The sequence below is a fragment of the Magnolia sinica genome, chromosome 4 (assembly GCF_029962835.1).
Source record: "Magnolia sinica isolate HGM2019 chromosome 4, MsV1, whole genome shotgun sequence".
NCBI lineage: Eukaryota > Viridiplantae > Streptophyta > Magnoliopsida > Magnoliales > Magnoliaceae > Magnolia > Magnolia sinica.
The window spans coordinates 112,023,488-112,043,390 of NC_080576.1; the positions used below are offsets into that span (position 1 = coordinate 112,023,488).

Consider the following 19,903-nt stretch of genomic DNA (forward strand, 5'->3'; position numbering starts at 1 on the left):
TCCTTTCTTAGCTTTCGGTGACCCATGCATCAAGTGAGCCCAACAATGAATGACCTGCCAAAATAAATAATCAGATCCACTTATCAGGCTATCCAAAAGAGTTCATGTCGAATGTGGACTACCTGCCTGATGATGACCAGCTCATCTGTAGGACCCATCTGATGAATAGCTCAGATGGCCGCCTGTAAAGGTACCTAAGATCTTATAGTCTTGTCGAATAAAAAGCATATGCCTATCCCAACCATCATCTCAAGACACAAACATTAGACTGTAAACATAAAACTCAGAGATATGAGATACCACACGGTAAAAACAACAACAACAACAACAACAAAGACCACAACAGCGGCAACAACAACAACAGTAATAATACTAATTAAGCCATTAAGGCTATTATTCTTCCCAAATAACCCTCATAAGGAAATCACTTAAATCCCTCATTAATTACCTCAGTAATCATGGATCCCGGCTGCAATTCTTTCTCGGAGTTCACTAACACGAATGCCTGATGAAAATCATCACCACCGTTCCCTCTTCCCATCTTGCGTCCAAGTGCCTTGGGTCCTTGTGGGATGTAGGTGTTACTTGACCAAACAGAACCACAGTACATCACGACATTCCGGTCACGCTGGAGGATTAGGATACAGTTTTCATTTGTAAGCTTGGTATTGCTGCTCCAAACGCGCTGATCCGTGTAGTCATTTATTACAAACTCGCCATATCCTAATAGTGTAGCATAGCAACCACTGCCTTTGCCTCTGGTTCCACTCTGCCATATCAGACGGCGATTGTCATACAGCACTAGATTGCAATCTTTTTCCATTGTGAACGCGTAGTCGCCGGAAGTCATTGATTGGCCCACCAGAAGACGGTTGCCTGGGTACATTACACTATCAGCTGTGCATGGAGGCGTGAGAATGGTGGAGATGCATGCCAGAAAGATGATAAGCACTACTGGAATTGCCATTGGAATATCTTAGCCAAGTTGCCTATGGTTGTCTCAGCTAGCCTCTCTATTTATAGATGGAGATGAGGACTTCTGAGCCATGAGGCTGGTTCGTCGGCAACTTTTTTAGAATAAATTTTTTTTACTACAACTTTATATATATATTAAGGGCCCACCATTATTTAAAGCACAAATCCACTCTGTTCGTTAGGTGATCCTCTGATGTTAACCTTAGATCATAATAATCATCATGATCTAAAAGTCAGGTAGTCCATATCATGTACAACTATGCCAGGAGGATCTAAGTCCTTACTCTTGCTCCGGTGGTAGGCTCTCAAGAGTTTCAACACCCCGTCAAGGGTTCGAGTACCCATAGGCAGTGAAATCCCACTACAGTGTGAGTGTGTGGAAAAAAAAAAAAAACACTTTGAAGAGGATCCAAAACTCAAGCGGGCCATATGAGATGAAACACTAGAGAAAGGAATGCTTGCCATTGAAACCTCCCTAGGCTCCACCTTGATGTTTATATACCATTCAAACCCTTTATAAGGTCATTTTCACTGGGATTAATTGAAAACACCAAAAACTTAGACCGATACAAAACTTTTGTGGTAATACAAATGTTTCAACACTGTCACTAAATCCCCACTGTTTTCTCTCCTGTGGCACATTTGAGTTTTGGATCTATCTTACTTTTAGTCACATATACTAAAATGAGCTCGAAAAAAGGATGGACGGGTGAGATTTCCTACAAACATCGCTGTGGGCCCCACATTGATGCATTTGTGGAAATGCATTTGTTCCCATGGAATTGTATTTGGTCCATGGATTTTGAAATTCACTACACTGGCCCCACATTGATGCATGCATTCATCCATATATGTTGTTTACATTTGACATTCTAATTATATAGTTGTACAAGTGAATGATGTTAATTTGTTGTGAATTTGGTTTGTTTATTACAATTACATGATATACCAAATAAGATTTGGTTTAATCGAGTGTTCTTCTGTAGCAAGAATTTTCTCCCAATCATAGGATTGGACGGCTAAAATGCCATGATATTTTCAGATATGGAATCATTGTGCAATAATGATGTTAATCCCATTTAATGCAATTCAATACCATTCTATTCGACAGACCAAACATGCCTTAATAATTTAGCTTACCCTTAATTCAGCCAGTTGTTTGACAGAGAGCCTAGATGGGTTGTGCTTGTATGATTGCAAGGGTATGTCAGAGTCTAACTAACTAAAAGGATTTTTATCTTGACTGAACTATTGATGCCTCTGCACACCAACATAAATACATCGGACACTACACTAAGATCCAGAGTCCTCTCAACTACTGATTAATGCGCTCCCTATAAAAGTGATTTGTGCAAGGATAAGAATTAGCCCTCACGAATAAATTCTGTGTCTTGTGCCCGCATACGCAAGATTGACCAGTTTAAGGATTTTTTATTACAGCAGCACTTTAACACGTATTACTCAATTAAAATAAAAAATTCGAATAAAAAAGAGAACATATAATACCTTACGAAACATTTCATAATAATTTAGCCTTTTTTTTTCTTTTTTCTTGAATATATAATACGTTACGATACATTTCATAATAATTTAGCCTTTTTTTTTTTTGTTGTTTCTTGTTTTTTTAAAACTTCGGGCGTAACGCGGAAAACAAAACCTGACAGACGAATGGATTTCACATCTCAACATGGGCGGTAACATCGACGTAGTATTATGCACGCTGACGGTGTAGTTGTCGGTTTATGAAGCTTTTGTGTATACATGAGGGACCCACCAAGATTTATGTGCCTTATTAAGGCCATCCATCCGTTTTGACAGCTCACGTTAGGTCATGATCCAAAACTGAAGCAGATCCAAGTCTTAGGTGAACCACACCACAGGAAGCAGGGGTGATTGAATACCCACCGTTAAAAACTTCATAGGGCCACTCGAATTTTTATTTTCCATCCAACTTGTTGATAAGCTCACAAGAACCTAGATGAAGTGGTGACAAAAATATCAGTTTGGTACAAAACTTTTGCGTCCCACGGGAAGTTTTTAACAGTCAATCACACATTCACACCACTGTTTCTGTGGTGTGGTCTATCTGGGACTTTTAATCTACTTCATTTTTTAACGTGACCTACAATGAGCTGTAAAAAAGGATGGACAGCGTGGATGTAAGGAACATATATGAAGGTGGACCCCACAATCAGGGATCCAACCGCATGGAAGCCTCGCAGCCTGCCTGTCCCTAGCTTTGGAACGTACAGGGGATCTGAGGGACCACTGTGACCTATGGGTTTTATCAACACTGTTCATCCAGTTTTCCATATCATTTTAGGTTTTAGGCACAAAAATGAGGCAGTTCCAATGCTCAATTGGGCCACACAGTGAGGATTAAACAAATACCATTGAAAAACTTTTTTGGGGCCACAGAAGTTTTGGATGAAGTTGATATTTGTGTTTTCCCTTCATCCAGGTCCACGTGGCCTTATGAACGGGCTGGATGGCAATTAAACATCACAGCGGGCCTATGAAGGTTTGAACAGTGGTATCATTATGACCACTTCTTCCTCTTGTGTGTTTCATTTGAACCTTGGATGTGCCTCATTTTTAGCTTATACCTTAAAATGATAGGGCAAAATAGATGGACAGTGTGACCCATACATCGCGGTGCTCCTCAGAGCCCCTGTCCGTTCCTAGTAGGCTGTCAACTGGCCGGGCCTGAGGTAGGTCCCAGCCCAGATTTTGATCCGTTTAAGGCTGGGCCGTCGGGCCGGCCCTATTCAAAATTCTGATTTTTTAGGCCCGAGATTGGCCCATTGACACCCCTACGGAAGGGGATCAAGTGGGTGTTACCCTTACCATGGGACCCACCTTAATGATCTGTTGAATATCGGCACCATCCATCCCTTTCTCTGGCCCATTTAAGGATGTGGTCCCAAATATCAAGCAGATCCAGATATCAGATGGACCACACCACAGGAAACAGTGATGTTTGAGTGTCTCACCATTAAAAATTCCAAAGAACCCATCCTAAGATTTTCATAATGTTTATTTGCCATCGGACCTGTTGATGATGTCAAAGAGACCTGTCGATATTTGACAGAATGATCGACCTGTTGATAACGTCAAGGAGACGCCTGTTGGTATTTAACAGAATGATCGACCTGTTGATAATGTCAAGGAGACCTGTTGATATTTGACAGAATAATAGTAACAAGCTTATTGAAATATATAATTGGGCCAAAAGTAAGGAAATTTCAAGCCTTGAGTGGGCCATAAATGTAAGGATCACAAACAAATGACTTTCCATCACTTTTTAATCGTCCATTTAAATGGCCAATGTTTGAATGGTTTGGATCATTTAGCAAATAATTAAATTGCTTCGGAGATATCATTAACATGCCATGTATACTTTGGAACAGGGCGACTCTATAAAAGAGCTAAATGAAGGCATTTCACGCTAATTAATGCCAAATATCTCTTCTCGATATTTCAAATCAGCCCGATTTTAACTCCCAATCCTTAAGTCAGGACTCGTATTAGTCAGGACCCATCAATTAGAGATCCAGTCCATTGACTATGCCCCCAAATGTCCCAGACTAGGAAGATCCTAGCCATCCAATCTTCAGCATTTTTTCTATGAAATATAAACTGTTGCTTCATCCTCTTCCATCATGCAGTTTGGAAGGGCCCATCAGAACAGAAGTCGGAGGGGGATTGGGGCATCCCCAAACAAGGAAAAGCCAATCAGAACAAATGTCTGCCCTGCCAGTTTAATCTACTCCTGTGGCCTTTGGGGCAGAAATAAGGGCCCACCACATCAATAACTGAAACGCCCACCCATTCGAAATGCCCTCGTAATGTCTCTCAGGTTGCAACATCTAGCCATGCCATCCACACTATTTGGCACGCAGTCAACGTCGCTGTGGTACAGATAAAGGTCTTGTTGCCACCAATCATAGATGGCGGCAGGCCAGAAACGTAACCAACAGATTAGCAGGATATTTCCTTGTTGCACACCACAGGAGGTGCCTACATTTGTTTTCTTTTATTCCTTTCAACCACCACCCACTTTAGATCGAAATTTTGATGGCTAGAATCAAATGATGAAGAGATTCACCATCACCAAACCATGGTGGCACAGCCCAAACAGACAAAATGGATGGAAGGCCCACTTGCAGCATCATGTATTTCCGGATGACCTTCTCAGGTTTTTAAAAGTTTGGCCAATTAATAACTGCTAAACAATCACGCCACGAACAAGCTTCGATATTTACTCACACACGCTAAAATTGCAAGGTTTCAAACGCAAAAGCCAAAGTTGCTGAGGGCGTTTTTGAGATTTGACCATGACGATATTCATTTTCCGAGGCGTGAACAATGCTATTTTCTGCTGTCTGAAGCCCCTACTTATCCATGATCAGTTACAAAGACCAATTTATGTACATGGACACTATTTTTACCTCTTTTTTTCTCCTCGGTTGAAAATCCAAGTCAAACATCATGGTCGCCTCTAAACACCCTTATATTCCGGAAACATGGTTTGCTAGCCTCCACTGCACCTTAACATCAGGCCCATGTGCCAACCAAGCGCATGCATGGGAGATATGAACTGTGCATGGTGTGGGTGCCACAATGCAGGTAACCCGGTACAAAAAATCTAGCTGATCCTCTCATCTGAGGGGCCGCACCTGTGTGGGAAAAAATGCACAGTTCAAAATACCACAATTGTCCAAAATCAGAATACACACGTTGCACTCCTGATGAGTGGGGCCAACCGGATCTTCGTGTCATGTCATCAGCAGCGAGGGCCAACCTCATGCATCGTTCGGTTGTCCCAGCATGCCTTTAGTGTGCAAAGGTGCATCTGATCAGGTGCATGGGGAGCAGCAAACTTCTTCCAGAGATCCCTAGATATTTTCACAGAATAATTATTCTACTGAGATGGATGATGATGATGACGTAGTGCACGCATGTTCAGCTCCGCACATCAAAGCTCGGATGCTTGTGTCTCTCCTCCAAAATGGGCTAAAGAGGAATGATTACTGCAACAAAAGAAAAACGATGGCACCACCAATCAGATCCCAAAAATATGATCCTCCTAGTATATACAAATGACCCGGATTACAGTAATCAAGCCACATTATTATGATATTTTTTATGAAATCAAAAATATTAGAATGTTACGTCCAACTTAAAACAAACACAATCACAACTAAGGATTCGTTATTCACTGGGGCAATGTGGAACTAACCATCATTCTTCATCATCTAAGCCTTGTGTCCCAACTAATTAGGGTCGACTACATGAATCCTGTTCTGCTTTGGATTCATGATGAAAGTTAAGGCATAAGTTTCACACTGGCAGCCAACCTAACGCAATCCTCCTTAATCCAGGCTGAGGACTGACAATGACAACACGAAACTCCCACATGCACAATGGAATAGACTGAATAGACTAATACATTGGTTAATTACAATCGAGCACACTATCTAATAGTTTATTAAATAGGGTGATTGCAATCAATGAGTTACTGCAGGGCCAACCATCACCATCCTCATCATCAAAGTCTTATCCCCAACCAGTTGGAGTCGGATACATGAATCCTTTTCCGCCATTCCACTCTAACAAGGCCATAACTTCAGTTAGACCATAGGTCATGAAATCTTTTCTTACTACTTCCACCAACGTCCTTTTAGGCCTTCCCCTTACCCTTTTAGAGCCTTCAACTTGTACCCACTCGCTTGAACCGCTGTAGGTCTTGGTCTCCATTGCACATGACCAAACCATCTGTGATAAAACTTATTTTCAGCACATATCACTGAAATCTGATATTTTCAGTGATTTTATATGGATTCAAATCATTTGGCAAATCCAAATTATCAAGTGCCTAAATTAATTTTCACTGAAAATAAGCATTTTTTTCAGATCCCCTCCCTTCACTTAAGGCCGAAGACTGAATGCTGAAAGTGGTGGTGCATTAAAATTTCTTTTCACTTTTGACTAAAATTACTTCAAAATTACACTTCAGCACTTAATTTTCAGAGTTTATTTTCCATTTTATCAAACCCTCATCATATTACCTATTGGTGCAACTCCTAAATTCCCTCTAATGCATTCACATCTACTTCTATCTTTCCATATCTTCCAATTCATCCATCTCAACATACTCATTTCAGCTACACTAATCCTATGAACATGTTGTTCCTCTGACTGCCCAACATTCTGTCCCATAAAGCACAGCTCGTCTTATAGCCATCCTCTAAAATTTCCCTTTCGGTTTGAGTGGCACACGAAGATCACATAAAACTCCAGAGGCAAATCTCCATTTCTTCCACCCTGCTTGAATTCTATGGGTAACATCCTTCTCAATCTCTACTAGCGTGAATTATTGACCCAAAATAACAGAAGTGGTCATTTTGGGAAACTTCTTTTTTTTCTTTGAAAGATATTTTGGGAAACTGCTTGGTCAGCATCTTTAACTAATTCCTCATTCCCACTCATATTGTTAACAAATTGCATATTGTACTCTCTTTTAGTCCGATTGATTTTGGGAAACTTCTTCATGTTTATGCCCTCCCTCATCTTGTCAATCAAAACTATGCCATCCGCAGACAACATACACCATAGGATCTCTTCCTGCAAATGCCTCATTAATTCATCCATAACCAATGCAAAAAGGTTAGTGCTCAATGATGGCCCTTAGTGCAAGCCTACAGTAATTCGGCAGAGTGCAAGCCTACAGTAATTCAGCGTCACTTCTCTCTACTAATGGTCTTCACATTTGTCACTGCCTCCCTCATATGTATCCTTAATTATGTCGATATATCCTATTGAAACTCTTTTCTTTCCCACCTCCCACCAAATTACTCTCTAGGAACCCTATTGTAAGCTTTCTAAAAGTCAATAGAGTCTGTGTGGAGATCATTCCTCCTCTCCCAAACTCCCTGGCATAAAACCAAACTAACTTTTGGAATGGCCTAAATTTTGGTGTGACCCCTTATCCAAGTGGGACACACACAGTGGGGCCCACAGAGCTCGACTTCGTGGTAAGCTCTCATGTGGTCAACCTCATAGTACCTTTCCCCATACATACGTGCATGTGTATGTACATACAGTGGAGTTGAGCATTGTGGGGCACATGCCAGTGTGTGTATGACATCCAACCATTCCAACAGGTACAACCCCAGAGGCAAATCGATCGGCCAAAGAACACAGCAAACCCTTCCAACGTAGTGTTGATTCGACCATGTGAACATCGCCAACCAAAGGCAAAGTGATCAGCTCATGGGTTTCAAATAGTCACCTACTCCTCCCAAAAGTATCTGCCATCTTTCCTTTCTATCAGTCGTACACTGATGAGAGCATCCAGCAGAAACCATCTTCAACACATTCAATCCTAGCACTACCCCTTAATCTCTAGTTGTTTCCATGATAACTACCACTTCAGCTTTTTTCTTAAGATTTACCCCTTTCTGCCATTATCCTCAGTTTTCCCCTCTTTGCTTCCTCCTCTTCTTCTTCTTTTATTTTATTTTTATGTGGTATATTGTCGCAACTCAGTTTTTTTGTCTTGGTGTTTTTCACCTCTGGATTCCTCTCCCAATCTTCCCATCCCCACATTAATCGAACTTTTCTAAAAGAACAGACAAATCCCCATTTCCAGGATATCTCAAAAGGGGGTGAATCAGCCATTGTTACAGCCTTACCCTTCTCATAACTCACTAAGTACTGAATTTCATCATCTCTTGCCCCTCCTATTCTTTTATTTTTTATCACCAAATCTGACAACCTTGTCCCAAGAAGTGGATAATTATACCATGGTTCAACAAAATGATTTCTATACAACTGTATCGCAATTTGAGTCAGATATGACGAGTCAAAGTGGAATGGACTGTTTCTGGAAGAATCAGAAGGGATTAAACGTCGCTTTTTCATATTGTTTTTCTTCTTTTTGTGTGTTCAGTGTAATGGACCCTGATCAACCAAAGCATGCTTGATATGTGTTTACTTCAGCAGGCCAAGCTGACAGACAGCATTCTTATTGAAGAATGGTCTGACAGACCATTGTGTATATGTATTATTAAAAAAAAAAAAAACACACATAAAATTGGGGGGTGGGTGGGTGGGTGGGTTAGATTCTGGTGTTTTGTCGTGTTTGATTAGGACCCATTTGGTTGACATTCAGCAGTCAAGCCGACAGAGAGCATTGTTTTTCTTTTAACGCCCCATTATTGTATAGGAAATTCCCTAGGTCGATAATAGTGCATCCAGCTCCCAGACACTAGGACCAGCTTTGTGGGCTAAGCTCTGCTTTACCATCTAAGACATGATTTCCTATCCAATTGATCTTAATATCAAAATGAAGCATGCAGTGTTGGAGCCGGTTTTGTTATCAACCAACCCTAGTGGAGATGTTCAAAGTCCCCTATCCATCTCTTCTAATTCCCTGCTTTCTACCTTACATTCTCCTTGGTCTTTTCCATGTCATAATTAACTCAAGCCCTTTGTGTCCTTCAATGTCTCCTATCCATCAGCCTACACTAATAGATGGCATGGATGATATGATCCCTCTCCCTCTAACACCACTCTGGCTTGCTTTTCCTCCATGTCAAAGACCAAAGAATTAGCAAACAATTACATCTTTTCAAGACTAAAATTACTAAAGGGTTAAGGGAACTGATCTAAAGTTTGATCACCTCAAATGGATCAGATTCAGACGTGACTAGGGCCTGCACCACATCAGCCCCCTATGCAATTAAAGGAGGATAGTGAAAATCTCGTCACTTGAGTCAATATAATCAGGAGATTCTTCTCAGGAATATATCATCTCAGGTTGAATCAATGCACGAAGAAGATTTATTAACTTCTTACATGTGATATCTCATGTAACAACCCACAATGTTTCTTGCAAACTTCCAGCAGGATACATATTGCTGTAGGGGAACATCTGGAAGTACAAAGATTATAATGAATTCATTTGAAATCAAATGATCTCCAAAAATGATTTGAATTTGAATCACTTTTTAGATTTGCAGTTATTCATTTCTCCACCATGGCGTCCACCTCATTCACTGACTTGGCATTGCTGTCCTTGGCTTCTTTATATTTTATTTTATTTCGAAAGGTGCATTGCTGTCCTCGGCTGTTGGGAATGGGGCAGGCAAAGAGGGTATGTACAGTTGGGTCACTTGGGATTGTAGATCCAAAAACCAATTCCATATTAGAATTAGGAATATCGCAATGCCTCTACATGTGATAGTCTTCAGCATTCGTCCACTTATCTCCAACAGATTCGGTTTCACCGTGGTAGTTTCCTTATCATGTTAATCTCTTCTATCATCAAAATCATCATCATCTAACCCTCATCCCAACTATTTGGGGTTGGCTACACAGATCCTATTCCACCATTCCACTATCGAGTATATACTTGGTTAAATCGCAGGTCATCAATTCTTTTCTTACTACCTCCCCAGACACCCTTTCGTCCCTTCCCATTGCCCATTTATAGCCGTCAATTTGAATTAACTCAATCATTCCGACCAGCACAATTCTTGAACTCCATTGCACATAGTGAAACCATCTAGACTCTAATTTCATCATCTTATTTACCTATTGGTGCAACATCTAAGTTCCCCTTGAATGAGTTCATTTCTAATTCTATCCTTCCTTGTTTTGTCACTGATCCATATCTCAGCATCCTCATCTCAGCCACAATCATCCTACAAGCATGTTGCTCTTTAACCTCCCAGCATTCCATTCCATACAACACGATCGGTCTTATAGTTGTCTTATAAAATAGATCCTTGAGTTTGATTGGTATATGGCAATACTGAGATCTCCATGAAACACAACTCTCCCCGATCTATGACCACTGTGTTCAATCTCAAGTTCCCTAGGACCAGAAGATGTACCGTGTACTCCTCACATGACCCAATAGATGTAAGATGAATGTAACTCTAAATATGCCTACGGGATACATCACATGTCCAACTAGGACTCATGGTCATCAAGATCAACGGACGAGATCCGCCCAATCACATCCACATGGCCAATGAATTAGGGCACGAATTGTTTTCCAGAACACCAACTCTGGCAATCTACCGCTTCCCTAAAACTAATAGGTACTTGAATCCAATCGAGCACACATGATGAATAAGACTTCTTAGCCAGAGGATTAAGGAGTCGAATTGATCCTCTATAAAGTCCATAGAGTCCTTCCAATGGTAACTCCTCATTTCCTTCACACGCAAGTAACCCCTTTTCGTTTTCCTCTTTTGAGTTGGTTTCCATGCTTCCCTCCTCCTCTCTCCTTATCCTATTGGCTATTGCCATTTTATAGGTCTTAATTTATTGTAATTAGAATATGATAAATTCTAGTTAGGTTTTGCCATGGATATTTCCTAAAGAGTAGATTGACCTGTTTTTATCTCTCTCCGACGAACCTTTAGTGATGGACCGTTGTTGTACGGTTGTAGCCCCCTGGCCTCAAAATCCACAAGAAATTGTTATTCCATGTGAGGATGCCTTTGGATCATAGAGATCTGACCTTTGATGATCAGATTTGTCCAAGGGTAGATTCTGGACCATTGGATCCTTTAGGGAAGGATCTCATTTGTTAGAGATTGGATCAGGCTAAAACTCGATGGATACCAAAAGTTAGATGAGCTAATCACATTTAAGGTTCTAGCTAAAGTAGTGAGAGGCCCGATAATGTACTTTTCTTATATCAGCCTCCTTATCATACATGGATGATGGCTCGCGGATCATGTTAGAGCCTGGCGTGATAATCTCACAGTTGTTGATGAGAGTTGTGTCCTAAAGCCTCCGGAATGTCAAAGACGCCTGGTCACATACGTGGATGTACAACGCAATGCACGAGAGAGAACAACACGGCCCAAACAAACACCTTGTAGTTTGGCATTTGATTATGTTACATGCCTATTGATGTTGTGAGATTATTCCTGAGCCCATGTAGGGTGTTGTATTGGCAAACACATGCCCTGGGACATGCGCTACATGGGATGTCAGTCTGTAGATGGAATGAGGCTATGGTTATGTTACCCTTGGCTGCTCCATACAATGGGAGCCATTAGTCGTGCTGCAGACACAACAGGATGGGCTACCGTGTCTGTGTGACTAAAAAGTTACATTCCCTGGCACAAGACGAAAGAACACTAAAATTTAAGGTCCGTGGTCACAAATATGACGATATTAAACACGATTTCTGAGATTGCTAGCTCAGCCTCAGAGAACCTCACCAGGAAACTAGTCCTGGAAGCTCGAGTTGGTATTCATGCTAGATCAATTATTGTATGTCTGTCATACACGAACCTTCTCCACCTAAACCAAGCCCAGAATTCGATGATGAGCCCGTGGTGATCTTTTTCAAGTTTGTCAAATGGGAAAGAGACAATGAGATAGCCAAGGTATATATTGGCTTCCATCTCTTATGTCCTCCTCAACCAAGTGTAGAACATGATAAAAGTCTAGAAACATATATCTACACCTTAAGGGTATGTTCGATGCCCAAGTGAATGCTAGTGCCCAGGCCCTCGAGAGGCAATTGTACTCCATGAAACTTGAGGAAGGCACATCAGTCAGAGAGCATGTGATGAAAATGCTTGAACTGACCAATGGACTAGAGATGATTGGACATTCCAAGGATGAGGAGTATATTGTCAATGTCATACTCTTGTCCTTGACACTTCTTTAGGGGAGATGATGTCAAACGCTTAAGGATATGCATTAGTGGTATAAGTGTCATAAATTGCATGAATTTGGAGCTGATTTGGAGGCATTTTAGTGGTCCCCCAAATCAATGACACTATTCATCCGAATTCAATTTTAATTTTTCTTATAATTACTTGGGAGAATGATGTTAAATGCTTAAGGACATGCATTAGTGAGATGTGTGCCATAGGCCCATAGACTACATGAATTTGGGGCCAATTTGGGGGCATTCGAGTGGGTTCCCCCAAACAACCGACATTATTCATTCGAATTTAATTTTAATATTTTTCTTAAAATTTCTTTGGGGGAATGATGTCAAATGCTTAGGGATGTACATTAGTGGGATGAGTGTCATGAATTGCATGAACTTTGGGCCAATTTGGTGTCAATCTAAGCCTGTCGAGTAATAAAATCCTTAGACGAGCCAAGACAAAATTCTTACCTAAGAGTGGATTGTTGCACCATCATAAAGATGTTCAAAACCACAAAAGAATACATCCTCTTAAATGCTTAGGGATATGCATTAATGGGATAAGTGTCATGACTTGCATGAAATTTGGCCAACAATCAAACAGGCCAAGAGAGCATTCTTACCAAAGAGTGGATTGTTACACCATCATAAACATGTTCAAAATCATAAAAGAATACATATTTGGAATCCTCTCAATATTTCAGATTTTTTAACTTTTTTTAATTTTTTTCTTCAAAAAAAAAATTGCCCTTTACAAGGGCAAAAGGCTGTTACGCCCACCATTACCGTTATGAAAATATACATAGCCGGGAATGTCAACGTGATTAGCTCTCGCCATAGTTAGACATCAGAGCACATAGTAATATGGCCTAAAAAGAAAAAATTCCACTTCTCTATATCTAAAAAAAATTTTAAAATAAAAGCAAGTAGTGGATCATTCATTCCCATACCTACCAAAGAAGCATCATCAAGAATGTAACAATGAGACAACAACATGTTTGATGTTTTCTTGCATTTTAGCATATTTATACGGTTTGAATAAATTTCTAGTAACATATATACATTTTTATATCGTATGCATTTATTAACTAAAATTAAATACATTTTTATATCTTATGCATTTATTAACTCTAATTAAATAATAATAATCCAACTCAAATATCATTATATATCTGTATGGACATGTCAGAATGTTAGGTTTTCCTGAGTGTCTGACAACTTGTGCACACATCTGACACAAACATCAATGTCCATGTTGAAGTTACGAAGACCACCAAGCAGCAACATCAAGGTAAAAAGATCATGAAACACGAGAGTTGAGATGGAACTAACCTTAAAGACACAAGTAATCCAGGCTTCAACATCATCATATTTTAGTTGACATAATGAATCTAGGTTTCTTCTCTGCTGGCTTGAGAATTTGGAATGAGCACATTAAGCTTTCATCAACACTCATCATTGCACCAGCATTGTCAAATTCACCGCAGTAGTTGGGGGCTGAGAATATTGTGACGAGCTTTCTATCAGCAAAGAACTCGTACCCATCCTCCACGACCTGGAATCACAGAAACATCTCAATCCAACAGTGAAGATCATATTGAACAAGCCGTAGATATTTGAAAGCTAATAACCTGATGGGCGCGGCAGACAAGATCCAGATCATGCCTTAGTAAGAATTCTGACACCTTATCAGGACCAAAGGTATATGACACTCCTCTATCATTCATTCCCCATCCTTGAACATCTCTACTGGGATCTGACCAAAGTAAGTCGCAAAGCAAACCAGTGTCCGGGACCTCGACTGGACGAGGTAAGTTTTTTATCTGATCCAAGTTTGTCAGATCTGGGGAGAGACCACCATGCATGCATAATATTTTGTCATCTATCACAGCAGCCACAGGGAGGCAGTTAAAGCAATCAGTGAAGACTTTCCATATTCTCACATTGAACCGGCGTTTACATTCATCATAAAATCCATATATCCGATTTATAGAAGCACTTTCGTGATTTCCTCTAAGAAGAAAAAAATTCTCTGGGTATTTGATTTTATACGCCAGAAGTAGGCATATTGTTTCCAAGCTCTGCTTCCCCCGATCCACATAATCTCCTAAAAATAAATAATTGGCCTGAGGAGGTAAGCCTCCATATTCAAAAAGCCTTAAAAGATCACTATATTGCCCATGAATGTCACCTGAAAAATCATAAGCGAAAAAGGGAAAGAAATTCAAAGTTAGAAGCTCTGTTTCCAGAGAAGAATAACAATGCATGCAGAAAGCAAACCAACCAATTATTTTTGAGGTGATATAGAAACCTAGAAAGGATCCAAAAAGAAAGTTCAGGAACACTTGGCCAGCTAAAGTTAAAATATCAAGCAGATCAGGTTCAGTAATAACTTGAGCATGTTTGAGACATGATCGAGTCTTCCCACAAGCTCAGCTTGACTTACCACAGAATCAATAAAGTCTTATATTGTTTCTCTTTTATCAAAATCAAGCATCGTATTGTGGGGTATGTGATTAAGAGAAACGATTGGTACTACCAGAGCACTATAAATAGGGGTGGCAATGGGCCGTGTTTTGGGCTGGCCCAAGCTAGGCCCAGGCCTGAGCCAACAATTAAGACCCAAGGCCTACGCATCGCATGGGCCTAGCACAGAAGGCCCGAGCCCAAACCAAAAGGTTGGGCCCAGGCACAACACAACCTGGCCCGACCTGAAAATTGATAAAATCCCTATTTCCCCCTTGAATTTTTCTAATCTATCCGTTTATCAAGTGGGCCATGCACACATAAAAAAATAATTATTTTAGCAGAATGAAACCAACAATTTGCATTCAAGATAGATGGTTGCCTAAGGATTAGAATGGCATATTTCTAGCAAACACGTGTTTATAAAAAGTTGGGTTGAGTCAGGCTAAAATGACTTGAACCCAAGCCCAACCTCAAAATTAATTTGGCCATTCATGCCAGGCCCAAGCCTAGTCCATGGGACAAGCTAATAGGTCCAAGCCTGGCCCACAACCTGGTTGAGCTCATCGGGTTGGGCAGGCTACCCAACCCATTGCCACTCTAACTATGAACTCTAATACTCTTAGTAGTATAGGCCATATGGGCTCATGACAGTTCAGCTTTTGGATCTGGACTGTCCATATGGTTTGGCAACCCCATGTTACCTGAGTATGGGTAAGAAACGAATACAGCAAGGATCAGGTTCAGCAGATCCTCAAAATTCAAATTCTCAGGGTATGGTATGGTTAGGCTTGGTTACTACCCATGTTAAATATTTTGATCATATCACCAGTTGACTTTATTGCCCAATCAGTAGGATTTCCATTTTGAGAATCCCAACAGATTTAGAGATCAAATCCTGGAGAAGGGGGATCCCTTACCCTTATCCAAGGACCCCAAGTATCTGATTCAGGTACTCCAATTCAAGTATCAAAGCAGCACTCATTCATGAGCCATCGAGCAAAATCACACCAGTCAGATGATTCTCATCATATGATCAAGAGCTAATAAAATTGGTGGTCAAAAAGAACTAATGAAATGGATGGCCAAGATTGATTATGGAATATTAGGTCCAATCAACAATTTGAAATTTTGAACCATCCATATGGCATGGTACAATATGGATTTGATCGAAGCCTTGTCCAAATTGAGGATGGCTGATTATTTATCAAGAAAAAAGGAGGTGTACTCTTTTCATTTTGTGCATTCTGTTCATTTTGAAACCAATAGTCTGATCAGCCAAAAAAAACTACAATCTGTATACTAGAAAAAGCATGGATGATGGACATAGCAAAAGCTGATGATGCACAAAGAAATGGTAGTGTTTAATGATTTAAAAACCCCAGTGTAGTATTACAAGTCATTCTCCATTTGAGTGATGGGTTCTAATTCTACCAAAGCCAATTTCAATTCCAAAACAAAAGGACTTCCCATTTTATAATGCTAAGTTTGTTACTCATATCATCCAAAGAATATAATGTAATAAGTAAGAATAATTTTGACAGAAAGCATTCATGAAAAAAGGCTAGACGATAATAGTATAGTCATTCCCATTGTGCAACTTGAAGCGACAATTAAGTCATTATTTATTATGAATCCACCAATATGACTTAACTAAGGATATGGTTACCAATGGAATGGAATGGCGGAACAAGATTCATGTAGCTGACCCAATTAGTCAGGATAAGGCTTAGATGATGATAGATAGATGGATGGATGGATGGATAGATGGATCCACCAATATGTAACTTATCCAAAGTACACTTTTTATCGCCTCCTAGAAGGGGAATGAAAGATTTGAATGCGTTAAGGTGAAATCATGTTGCTTCCAAACCTAGAGAATGCATGCACTTAAAAGTATCCTAGTCATTTTGAAACCCATGTCTGCATTCCAAAAGTCATAGATGACAAACATGTAGCCAAGGAATGTGCGCTACTTTTTTATCAATAACAATAATTTTATTAGAGAAAACAGATAATACAACTATTCATTAAGACAATGGATAAAAGCAGCCTACAATGAGGCAGGAACAAAAGATGCATCCTCCACAAGCAGGGCAGCTTTAACTATTTACACAAAGCATGAAGCGAAAGAGCAATAAATTCAGGTGCGAGAGTGAGGAAGAGTCTATTTCAAAATGTAAACAAGTATAAATAGGTAAGAAGCAAGAGAGGGGGCAAGAATCTGAAGCGTGATTCGAAGCAGGAGCAGAACCTCGTTAAAAGGATCTTGCACCTAAGCATTTAACAATTACCAAAACCGTGCATTACATTACAAGTCATTTTCCATGTTTCCACCGTAACTGACTCCAATACCAAAATGGAAGTGCCTTCAATTTGTAAAAGAATAATAACGTTTAGCTTTTGTGACACATGGCACGTTGATCCAGACAATTCACTCAAGCATGAGCTTGCTGACAAGCCATGGCTTAAAACTCACTCCAATCATACGATTCTAATCATCCAATCAATTGCATGAAAAATGGAAAGTCAAGAGCAAGTATAGATATAAAACACATCTAAGACTCATCTTGAACATCTATGGATGCATGGAATTGTTGGGCGCTCACGAATACACAAATAGTGGACTGCTGGGCTTCAAACCCAATCTTTTCCTCTTCCTTATTCCTATACGAGGAACTAATGCTTGAAAGTTTAGTATTGACTTTCTGCTCTCGAAACCTGACATGTACACCCCTAAACCCCTTGTACTAATTTCGATTTGATCAAGTTACATCAAAGATTCTACTCCACGCGATTCACTGAAGTATTCAGCAAGTAAGGATTCGGAGAGTTTTCACAACGTTTGGAAAGTGATTCACTAAGGGCCTGTTCAATAAATAGGAAAGATATGAAACAAACACTCTTCTCATGATGGGACATTTCACCATGTCTGGTTAGCAAAGAAAAAAATGGATTTCATCAGTATTTTCCGTAGTCAACAAACACTCTTCTCAAGATGGGACGTTTTTGATGAGACATTTCACCATGTATGGTTAGCAAAGAAAATAATGGATTCCATGTAGCAATCATTAGTATTGTCCATAGTCAAATTCTCTATCAAAAGATACCAGGTGACCATAATCTCACAAATATGAGAATTCAAGGACTCCTAAAAATGGAATCCATTGAAATCACTCAGCAAATAATTATTGCATTTTCTTTTCTTTCCCACTAATCAAACAGATAAAGTAATCCTCTGCACAAGGTGTGAAGGACAGTCCCAAGAAGAGCTTTGGTAAAGGAGGCAAATGAAATGTCCGACTCTTTTGTGGAGAACAGATTTGTGATGCCACAATAGAGCATAAAGGATTCTTTACAACCCATACATCCATGCATACATAAGTATGTATGTACGTACATTTATGAAAGGGTCTCCAGTCCAACCGATTGGACCACAAAGCGGATAACTTCTAGCTTCTTAAGTGCATGGGACATCCAATTCTTTCAACAGATTGGCCCCACCATGAGGAACACTTCGTGGCATTCATGCAATAATCAGCCCTATCAACTCATCAAGTGGACCACATTTGTATTTTGCTATTTATCCATGGATATACATTATTTTGTAAGGTGTGGCTCATTTGATGAGTGGATAGGGCTGATTTTTGCACTAGGTGATCCTCATGATGGGCAAGGCCAACCTATTAAGGAGGATTGAATTTCACAAGAATTTAACAGGTTGGAAGTTACCCACACCATTGGACTTAGAACGTGTGTGTGTGTTGGGGGAGGAGCGGCCATCAATCATATTCCATGGTACCCATGGGCTTAAAAATCAGGCCACTCCATGACTTCGGTAGTCACACCACAGACGATATTTAAGAGTGGATGCCCACCCATTGAAACATTCCTGATTGTTTATAGGGCCCACTGAGATGTGGTTCAGACATCCGGCCCATCCATTGTGTGTGTCCCACTTGGATGAGAGATCACACCAAATTTCAGGCCATTCCATAACTCAGTTGGGGCCCACCAAGTGCTTTTAGATGTTTTAGGGGATCCTCACCGCAGATCTTGATAGGGGCCTCGAGCTCCAGCAGATTGGGCTGCTGGAGGAAGATCTCTCTGGAGGAGACGCAGAGCTGCCGGATCTCGGACTCGGAGAGTTGGACCTGCTTAGCAGGCCTCACGGATCGGACCTCCAGGAGCCGGTTGATGATATCGTCCAAGACGGCAAGGTCGATCCCCCGCCCTTGCGCGGCCATCGATCTCCCTCTATCTCGATTTCTCGATCTGACCCAACGGCCGAGAATCGAAGATGAAAGAAACCCTAGAGAGAAGAAGGGAAGGGTTTTCTCCTCTTATCCGCTCCTTTCTTGTTCTTGTTTCCGCGTGAAAAAAAATAAACCCTTATAATAATGAGAGAGAAAGGGTAGGGGTCGGAGACAGAAAGAGGATGAAAGACGACTGCAACTTCGATGTGGCGGAGGAGCCGATATTATATCGGATCACCTATGCCCTTCCGTTTTTGGGAATATTTCGTAAACACCACTGAGACTCTTAGTCCTCCGGGACGCGGATTTCCTGCGAAAGCCTTTCGCAGGTAGTATCTGCACTAGTATTCTGCGTGGGGGAGATTGTGATGCTTGTGAGAAATCCAACCCGTCTATCCGTTTTTAGATCTCATTTTAGGACATTATGTTAAAATTAAGGTGCAGCCAAAAATTAAGTGGGCCACACAAGAGGATACAGTGTGTTGGGGGCAAAAAATACAAGTCCGAAGACTCG

General features: G+C 40.5%; 2 protein-coding genes across 2 annotated transcripts; both read right to left on the reverse strand.

The window, feature by feature from the left end:
* Nucleotides 1-424: 424 nt before the first annotated feature.
* Nucleotides 425-967, reverse strand: LOC131244298 (mannose-specific lectin-like). Its single transcript, XM_058243932.1, has one exon. It carries the CDS (start codon nt 965-967, stop codon nt 425-427), a length of 543 nt encoding a protein of 180 aa, XP_058099915.1.
* Nucleotides 968-5,220: 4,253 nt separating this feature from the next.
* Nucleotides 5,221-19,600, reverse strand: LOC131243843 (serine/threonine-protein phosphatase PP1-like). The gene is made up of 4 exons (XM_058243452.1): nt 19,182-19,600; nt 14,299-14,858; nt 14,000-14,222; nt 5,221-6,008 (listed from the first exon to the last, which is right to left on the reverse strand). The coding sequence occupies exons 1-3, from the start codon at nt 19,378-19,380 to the stop codon at nt 14,034-14,036; spliced, it is 948 nt and encodes a 315-aa protein (XP_058099435.1). The 5' UTR covers nt 19,381-19,600; the 3' UTR covers nt 5,221-6,008; nt 14,000-14,033.
* Between the last annotated feature and the right edge of the window lie 303 nt (nt 19,601-19,903).